The sequence below is a fragment of the Elephantulus edwardii genome, unplaced genomic scaffold (assembly GCF_000299155.1).
Source record: "Elephantulus edwardii isolate Elephantulus edwardi_28Jun2011 unplaced genomic scaffold, EleEdw1.0 scaffold00015, whole genome shotgun sequence".
In the NCBI taxonomy this organism is placed as follows: Eukaryota; Metazoa; Chordata; class Mammalia; order Macroscelidea; family Macroscelididae; genus Elephantulus; species Elephantulus edwardii.
This window is the reverse complement of record NW_006399765.1, coordinates 9,368,230-9,378,062: the sequence shown is the minus strand read 5'-3', so window position 1 is coordinate 9,378,062 and position 9,833 is coordinate 9,368,230. Positions and strand designations below refer to the sequence as shown.

Sequence of the window (9,833 nt, the reverse complement as noted above, 5' to 3'; positions counted from 1 at the left end):
AAAATTCTTTCATTGTTATACAATCCCTCCCCCCAAGTCCATTCCACTATGCAGCCTTTGTTCTGGACTCCTGTCATGACAATAATACCTAATCATATATCCCTTTTCAACAGTTCTCTCCCTTATCTGTTTCAATGCAGTTTACATGATTTATCCCATATTTCTCAGTCTTCCCCCAACCCCAATGTCAGTCCGGTTTTACAACAGTGGCACTATGCAGTATTTATTTGCCCTTTTGTGACTGAGATAGTTCACTCAGCATAATGTCCTCTAGGGTCATCAATTTTGTTTATTTCACGAGTTCCTTATTTTTCAAAGCAGCATAGTATTCCATTGTGTGACTATATATCACAGCTTCTCTATCCATTTGTTTGTGGATGGGCACTTAGGTTGTTTCCAACTCTTTGCTATTGTGAACAAAGCCTCAATAAACATGGGTGTGCATGTATCTGCTTGGGTGTCAGTTATGGTCTCTTTGGGGTATATTCCTAGTAGTGGAATTGTTGGGTCAAATGGTATGTCTATTCGCAACTTTTTGAGAAAGTGCTATACAGCCTTCCATAGTGGTTGCACCATTTTACACTCCCACCAACAGTGAATAAGGGTTCCAGTTTGTCCACAGCCTCGCCAGCATTTGTTTGTTCTGTTAAATTTTGCAATTCTTACTAGAGTGAGATGATATCTCACAGTTCTTTTGATTTGCATCTGTTAGAGCTAGGGATTTTGAACATTTCTCTATGTGTTTGTTTGCCATCTGAATGTCTTCTTTGGTGAAGGGTCTGTTCATATCCTGTGCCCATTTTTCATTTGGGTTGTTTACCTTGTGGTGGTGCTCGAGTATTTTATAAATTCTAGATATAAGTCTCCTATCTGACATGTCATTACCAAATACTTTTCCCCCAATCTGTGGCTTCCTCCCTTGTTACCCTGTTGGAGATTTTGGATGTGCTTAGGGATTTAATTTTTAGAAGCTTCCATTCATCTATTTTATCTTCTCCTGGTTGTAGATTATTGTGCAGTTTTCAGTGTGCAGGTCTTTTAATTCCTTGGTTAGATTTATTCTTAAGTATTTTAATTTGTTTGATGCTAATAAATGGATGGGAGCAATGATGATTTAGTTGGTAGGGGGTTGCCCTGCCAACTCCAAAGTGGCAGCTCTTAGAATCCATCAGCAGCTCCACAGGTGGGCATTCTGTGAAATTTGCAGCCTCCCAAAAACCTGCTGGAGGATCAGCCATGAGTGAATATAAATGGAATTACTTAACTGTCTAGATTTCTTATAGCTAATATTCTGTAGTATAATGGATTTATGTTGAGCTTGTATTAGCTTAATAGTTATGTGTACTCCTTAGGATCATGTATTTTGAAAACAGAATGTCTTCCTGTCCAGGCTTTTTTTTTTCGTGACTAGTCACCCTGGTCAGAAGCTTCAGTGCAATGCTGAGTAAAAATGGTGAGATTGGGCATTCCTGTCTGATTTGTTCTTGATCTTACAAGGAAAGTGTTCTGACTTTCACCACTCATGTCTGAGTTAGCTGTGGGTTTCATAAAGGTGTCCTGTGTCAAGCCAAAGTTTTTTGGGTTTATTTTTGTTGTTGTTATTGTTGTATATCATCGAATCAGATCCAACTGGCACAGGAGGATATTGCCCCTCCTTCTCCAGTGGAGCACCTGGTGGATTTGAACCTGCATGCCTTCTGGATTGTAACAAAGCTTCTTGCCTCTAGGCCACCAGAGCTCCCTAAGCCAGAGAAGTTTTTGAGGGGTTTATAATCAAAGTGTTTGGAGTTTTGCTGTGCCATTTTCCTGAGCTTTTAGAGAGGTTTTTCGTTTCTCTCACTCTTCAACAGTTGCTCAGTTTTTATATATTGATGTAAATAACACAGTACTGAAGAAACAAAGCAAAAGGATGGAGAGTGGGTTTTGATGAAAAAACTTAGAGACATAACTGAGAAAGGTGAGACCATGAAGAACACAATTTGAATGAGCAGGAAATTGGAATATGGACTGTGCTGCAGGCAGTGCTAGTACTTGGATTACTGGAGGTCCCCTGGACCACCCCTGCCTTCGGTCTGAGTAGTGATGGCATTGTGATGGTGTAGGCTTGCATGTGTTCTTAGGAGTTGCATAGTGTATATTGGGGATGAAGTGTTGTGCTTTGTAATATTTAAAACTGGCTTTCACATGCGTCAGGGTAAAAAAGTGAGTGTGTGTGCCCATATGTCCCAAAAGGGATAAAACCAGTAAGGCAAAACTGGTGACACTGGGGCTAACGAAATATGGTATTTACTATACTGGGTATTCAGCTTTGATTTAGATCCTTTTTTAACAATAGGGAAATGAAAGGAAGGAGCGGAAAAGCCCTGGTTAATACCCATGCCAGGTGTCAGTGCCTTCAAATGCTGTCTGGGCCACTTGGGAGGAGGGATAGCCAAAGCTGTTCTGGGTTGAGTAGTACTTGGCAGCTCTGTTGGCCATGGCCTGGCACTGGGTGACCCCTTGTATAAGAGAAGTACCCCAACTCCTGGGCCAGACATACTGTTGGGACATTTCACTTGTTGGACTGGCCCAGCCCCTTGTCTAGCTATGCCCACAGGAAGGTGAGGGCTTGTGTTTTCCTCATTTCTGGAGAAGGGAGTCAGGGTCGAGAGACAGTAACAGGCATGCAGTACTGGTCAGAGGGCCAGTACAGGGCCCCGGCGAACAGGTAGGTAGACATTTCATTCACCAAACTTCTACTGCTCCAAGCTTACCAGGAAATATCCATGGGGTCAGGAGCCAAGTGACAGGCTACAGGGGAGGGTAGGGCAGGGCCTTGAGGGAGCTGCTGCTGTTGACCTAGGAGGGTTAGAGGTGGGAATCCACATTCCACACATCAACTTGGAAGCAGCTGCTGGGGGATGTGGAATGCCCAGCCCTTAGAGGGTGTGGACTGTCAGCAAGGACAGTGTTTAAACGAAGGGCTGTTCTAGCATCTATTTCTTTAGCAGCACTTCCTTCTTGTGAGAAGCTGCAAAGGTAAATGTGTCCCTGCTTTCCAAAGGCAGAAAAGAGAGCTGCATTTTCCAAGCCAGAATCAGTGGTGTGTTCCACCTAGAATTAGGCCTTGAACCTGGTCAGCATGTCTCTAAAGAGCTGCCTTCTGGGGGGCATTCTGGCCTAGTCTCTTGCAGGGTCCATGGCGACCCACCTCTTCCCAGCCTGCCATCCCACTGCAAAGACACCACGAGCTCTTGGAACACGTTACCTCATTTATTCTCACAACATGCCTGTGAGGTAGGGAGGGGCAGGGGCTGTCCCCATTTTACAGAGGAGGAAGTTGAGGCACACAGAGGTCAAGTGACTTGCCCAAGGTCACAGACAGCGGCCAAGCTGGAATGGGGCCCAAGGGCAGCCCAGAGTAGGCCCTTGGTTCACTAGGGCCCCTGCAGCTAGTGCCGGACAAGAGGATGTCTCCAATGCCATAAAGTCGTATACACAGTATAGAGCAGCCCCTCCCGTGCTGAGTGCAGCCTTGCCTGGCTCCTGTGCCCATGGCCTGCCCTTGCCTTGCCCTCCCCACCCCACCCTGCAGACCCAGGCCATTGCAGCTCAGGGCTCATGACACCCTGGGAGTGGGGGTTAGGGGCAGAGGAGAGATAGAACTGAGGTGAAAACAAAACCAGAAACAAAAAAGAACAGAACAGAAAACTGAGGGTGGGCAGAGGGGCCCATAGGAGAGGGGGCAGGGTGAGAGACTAAAAGAAAAAAAAGGGGGGAGGGCTGCTTACACACAAGGTATATATTTTTACACACACTTGTACACACACCTAGATATAGTACATGTAAAAATATATGCTATTCACATACCCACCTCCAGCTGGTGCCCCGAGAGACAGTGGAGGTGCTGGCATGGGTGAGCAGATGGGCATTTGTTAAATATACACTCTAAGGGTCTATGTGCATATGTACACGTACATACAGACACAGCTGCCCGCCCCATGGGGGACTGTACACAGGCTCAGCTGAGGACAGACAACCCCTTGGAAAATGGGGTCCTTCTCCTGAGCACATGCTGGTCATAAATTCTCTTTTGCTGAGGAAGGGGCTGAGAGAAGAAAAAGGTGGGAGTCTGGCATGTGAAAACTGTGGCTTTTATCTTTTTCCCCCTAAATATTTTCCAGCTTTCCTCATCTGCTTAGAGGCATGTCACCCACCTGCCACTGCCAAGGGCTGGAATGGCAGTGGGCAGTGCTGGGCCTGTGAGAAGGAACCTACGTGTGTGTGAGTGTGTGAGCATTTGGCCAGGAAGCTTAGGGGGGTGAGCCTCTCTTGGCCCTCGACCGCAAAGGGGCCAAGAACCAGAAAGTATAATATAGGAGGGGGACCCCTGTGTGAGCTCCGAAGGGAAAAGATAAACAGAAGAGCAAAAACCCAGGGTCAGAGGGGGGGAGCTGGGAACAGGAAGGACATGGTAGGTGCCCAAGGCTGCCCTTGGACAGTCGTCTTGTAAACAAGCTAGTTTAAGTTCTCATTAGACAGAATGAGTAAAAAGACCGCAGTCTGGAGGCTGGGTCGGGGAGTTGCCGGAGTCCATCTATCTAGTCACCACGGCCAGCAAGAGGAAAAAAAAAAGTTTCATGTTGACTTTTGTGTATGTGTGTGATGTCTTCATAACCTAAAGCTGGGAGGGACCCAAAAAAGCCACATTGTGAGCCCTTGTATGCATCAATTTGAAAGTTGGCTCAGGGTCTCTAGATAGAATAATCCTACTAAAGGTTGAGAAAAATTTTGTTCCATTTGCATTGAGTTTTTCAGTGTTTTTAATGACTTAAAATCGTTTCCTTCCTGGTCTCAGAGCCGTGTCTGGGCCTCGGGGACATAAATCTCAATGCTGTCTGCACTCTCTGTGGCTGAGTTCTGCCGCACCGAAGCAGCCCGCTTAGCTGCCAGGAGTCTCTTGCGGGCCTCCTGGCGCTGTTTGTCCCCGGCGTCTGAGGCCTTGTCTCGGTTCATGGCTGGCTTGGATTTGGCTGGCTTCTTTGGGACCGGAGGGGGTGGTTTCTTCTCTTCCTTTAGTGAGACAGTGAGGAGGGAACAAAAATAAAATAAAGGTGCCACATTTTGTGTGGCACTAGTTCCCCCATGCCAGCGGCTAGAGTCTCCACCCCAGCATCCCCCGCATTGGGCACAAGCAACACATATTTGGAATCAGGAAGTCACAAGAAGCAATGGTAGTGGGATGTGCAGAAGGCAAGCTTGGACCCAGGAATGTTCTAGCAGGAAGAGCCACAAAGATCACTTGTTCCTATCCTTGCTTGAAGCCATTGGGAGCATGAGATGCCAGGAGTCATCCAGAGAGGAGACTTAAATAACTCCCAGGCCACGGCTCAGGTACTATTCCAGAGGAAGCCTGGGCCTCAAGGAAGAGGCAGCCTGGGCCAGGAGAAATGATGATTTTGCTCTTTCCAAGGGTGAGGGGTGTATCCCTCGGGAGCCCCATTTCTGAACATGCAGGGCAGCATGCTTTGGGGGGGGCAGCCTTATCTAAACAGAGCAAGCAGCATGCTGGACGAGTGCCAAGCATGGACCCCACACACTGATGGACGCGACCCCCAGCTGAAAGACGACACGGAGAAGGAGCCAAGCAGCACTGACCGATGTGGGCAGCGTTATTGCCGACCAGGAATTTGTCCCTGGACTTCCCCTCCGCACTGCTCCATGCTCACCTTCCTCTTCTCGGGGGTCTCCACCAGCTGCCAGCTGTTGGCCTTGAGGTGGTAGAGTTCATCAAACTTCATGCTGATGTCCTCGATGGACAGCTGTAGTAAGTCCCAGAACCCTGCCAGGTCCTGGGCTGTGGGACGTGGGTTGGCATCGGGGTTCTGTGGAGAAGATGGCAATCAGACTAGCAAGGCAGAGACTTACCCTGCATCCCAATGCAAGGAGGGTCCCCTTGGCTTGCCTGCACCTGTAAGAGGCTGCTGAAGAGCACACTTGTGGTCTGAAGTCATTACCGAGCCTCAACTGTGTGTGGGTCAAGAAGGCTCTTATGTGCCCTGCCCTGCATTCAGTGCACAGAAGAGATCCCAGAGTGATGAATGCTTTCATTTACAGAGAGGGAACAGACATCCCACCGGTAAGGGGAGATTTGTGCCTGGTTACAATAGCTGTGCCAGCACATTCCTCATCACTGACTGCCACCCCTGTAAACATGTCCCAGAGGCTCCCCATGTGTCCACTCCCAGAGTACAGGGTAGCCGGAAAGAGATTTCCTGGGAAAAGCTTTGTTGGACAAGCCCTCTTACCAGGTAACGGAGGGCCCAGAAGGCCCACTAAGCGTAGGGGAGGTACTCTTTAGTCTTTACCTTGAGAGTATTCTTAGACATAGGGTGCATCCTGTATTACTCAGTGCAACTGATTTTTAGCTCACATGCAGCTTTTCCCCCCCAAAACAAAGTTTGTTTTATTTAGAAAGGCTGCTGGGAGGCCATTCTTCGGGCCTCTCTGTTGTGTTGGGCACTGCATTGATGTATGTCACCTTTCTAACAGGCATGAGGTTGGGGTACCATCTCTATGTTAGAGGCTGGCTGGTCTCAGTAGCCACAGCATGGAAGCATCTCTGTGGAGGAAGAATCACACTCACCAAGTTTTGCTCACAGAGGCCCCGGAACTGCTGGAACTTCTGGGACATGAGTAGCTGGGCACTGCCTACAGCACTGAGGACCTTTCCTAAGACTGAGAGAGAAAAGGTAGAATGAGGTAGCAGAATACAGGATGTGTTGGGTGGAAGGATCAAGGCTTTCTTCTCCCCACCCCCTTAGAATACTAAGTATTATATGGTGATGACAACTGACCTTATTGTGTTTGTACATTATTCCATTCTTGTGAAAAATACCATACAGATGCACTAACTTATTTTTCCATTTAAATTCAACTTTCAAAGAAGAACCAGACATATAGTGTTATAGATGAGATGCTATAAAATTTTAAAAGGAACAGATAAGATACACTGGATAAGAGACCAGACACACCACACAGGCCATTTTAACTAGGAACAGAAATGAGCTCAAATAATAAGTAAATCCAACTTTAAGAATTTAAAAAAATATCTTAATCATGAAATGTCTAGTACAGGAACACAAGGTACATCCCTTAGTGTGACTCCAGTTTTAAAATGTTAGCAAAAGAAGGCCCTCAAGAGAATGGCTGCAAGGACTGTGAAAGACCCACCACCACCTCTGACCCCTTAGAAATCACTGAAAAATGCCAACTGTCTCGCTATGTAGGACTCTTGGGGTTCTAAGTTTGAGATGAAGGTGGCAGCACACCCAAGGGGAGAAGCCAATAATCTCTTTACAAAAACCTAGCTCAGCGAAAAGGCAGAGGAAAGAATGTGGTCCCTGACCACTAAGAAGTCCTGGACCCTCTCTCCTTCCAAGCAGGAATCAGTAATCCAAAAAAGAACCAACACCAGAGCTAAACAAAGTTATTATAAGAACAAAAGGCGTAGGGGGGCTCTGGTGGCCTAGTGGCAAGAAGCTGCTCTGCCAGGAAAGGAGGGACAATCTCCTCCAGTACCAGTCAGATCTGATTTGACGGTACACAGACACACACACACACACACACATAATAATAAAATAACAACAAAAAAAGAACAAAAGGCGTATGAGCATTTATTAGAGAAACTGCAAAACAAATTCAAAGCAGAGATAGAAAAACAAAGGAAGGAGATAAAATGTGAGCTGAGGAAACAGCACAAGAGAAAGTAAGGCCCTTGCAGAAACAACAGCTACACTGGAAGAGATCAAAGGATACGTTTTGTTGAAAACGAGTGGAGCATGGAGTAGAAACGTGAAAATTCTGGTACAAAACAATTCACTTGACGGACAAAAGATCTTGAACACTGAAGCCTGTGAGAAGAAAACGAAAAGTCTCTCCACCGAAGTCCTGACCATAAGCTATACAGTATCCCCTGCTTTGTAGTACCCGTTTCTGCTAACCAAAGAACTCCAAAGAGGATTTTCCTTTTTGCAAAAAAAGGGGTGAAAAGTGAAAACTAGGTTCAGCTTTTATTTTACAGCAGGCGGCCAAGCAGTGGGAGTGGGTCACTAGGATTAAACCAACTAAACAGGCATGGTTTACATAGGCTGCGTATTCCTAACATCTTTCCTACTTTCAGTATAGGCTAGCTTTACATTAAGTTTTGTGTTTCTTCATAGATTTTGTTTTTTGTCTGAGAATGCTAGAAAATTTTCCTCAAGTAAACTAAAGTGAATGTTAATTACTTTTTCCTTTTTTTTTTTAAATTTTTGTGTGAGTGTACCGTCAAATCAGATCTGACTGGTACAGGAGGAGACTGTCCCTCCTTTTCCCGGCAGAGCATCTGGTGGATTTGAACTGTGTGCCTCTGGGATTGTAGTTGCAGCTCCTTGCCACTAGGCCACCAGAGCTCCCCCTACTTTTTCCTTTTATGCTATTTTGGCTTAAAGGACAGAAGAATACTACATTTTCAGCTAACAGTGGAAAACCTGTATTCAGGTGTCTTTTTTCCTTAAATATACAAAAGGAACTACTATAAACATTAAAAAGGAGAGCTTAGCAAAAAGAAACACGAAGAGAGGGAGACATACTATGAGTAAAAGGATCTAAAAGGATCATTCAGTTGTTGGTACCATCACGTAGGAGCCGACCCTCCAGCAGGTTTTCAGAGGCAGTAAGTCACACAGGAGGAGACTGCTCCTCTTTGCCTTGTGGAGCACCTGCTGGAGTCGAATAGTGTGCCTTTTGGGTTGGGAGCACAACTGCTTAATCACAAAGCCATCAGTTCTCAGAGTCAAGAAGCCAAATGCATTCCAAGCAAATGTACACTAAGAGTGAAACTGCTGATTACCAACCAAAGACAGGGAGTCTCTAAAAGCAGCCAAAGGGCAGTGAAAGAGTACTATCAAAAGAATGAATGAAAAACAACTATGAGCTATCATGTCACCCCAGCAGCAATAGCAAAATTCAACAGAACAGCAAACAACAAATGCGGACAAGGTTGTGGAGAAACTGGAAGCCGTATTCACAGTAAAACGGTGCTTTCTTAAAAAGTTGGAAATAAAAATACCATTTGACCCAGCAATTACACTATTGGGAATCTACCTTCCACCTAAACAGATATATGCACAAAGAGATGGAAACACCCCAAGTGCCCATCAACAAATGAATGGATAGAGAAGCTGCTATATAGCCACACAACAGAATACTATGCAGCATTGAAAAATAAGGAATTAATAAAATATGCAAAAAATGGGTGACCTGGAGGACATTATGCTGAGTGAAATATTTCAATCACAAAAGGACAAATACTGCATAGTGCCACTTTTGTAAAATAGGACGGGTTTGGGGGAAATTAAGAAAAGAAGGGATCGATGATGTATACTGCATTGAAACAGATGAGGGAAGGAGCTGTTTGGGAGGAATGTATGACAACAGTCCAGATTAAGAGCTGCAAAACAAACTGGGAGGGGGGGATAGAGAGCAAAGTATGCAACAATGAATGGAAATCTATGTTCTCTGTGAACTTTTGTTAAAATAGCTAAAAAAAAAAAGACACAGCAAGCTTCTCAGCTGAAACAGTGGATTAATATATTTAAATTAATAAGGAAAATGCACTGTCAATTTAAAATTCTACACCCAGAGAAACTACTTTTCAAGAATCAGTGTGAAATAAACACATTTTTTAGTGTTTACCAAATAGAACCTTTTTAAAAAATGATTCTTTTGTATATAAGTAAAATTAGGATGAAGGTCTGTGATCTAAGGAGAAGAGTAAACCTGTAAGATGACATAAGGTCATAATTTTTTTT

At 45.2% G+C, this 9,833-nt stretch overlaps 1 protein-coding gene across 2 annotated transcripts in view; it reads right to left on the bottom strand.

The window, feature by feature from the left end:
* Positions 1 to 3,238: 3,238 nt before the first annotated feature.
* The window catches only part of DLGAP4 (discs, large (Drosophila) homolog-associated protein 4), a 92,513-nt gene continuing 85,918 nt past the window's right edge, over positions 3,239 to 9,833 (bottom strand). Inside the window, exons 9-11 of one of the 2 annotated variants that reach the window (XM_006881497.1) lie at positions 6,626 to 6,717; positions 5,709 to 5,864; positions 3,239 to 5,052 (exon numbers count right to left, since the gene is read on the bottom strand). In XM_006881497.1, the coding sequence (XP_006881559.1) occupies positions 4,834 to 5,052; positions 5,709 to 5,864; positions 6,626 to 6,717 (467 nt within the window). In that variant the 3' untranslated portion in view covers positions 3,239 to 4,833. The remainder of the gene's footprint in view (positions 5,053 to 5,708; positions 5,865 to 6,625; positions 6,718 to 9,833) is intronic. The other variant, XM_006881496.1, reaches the window with a different exon arrangement.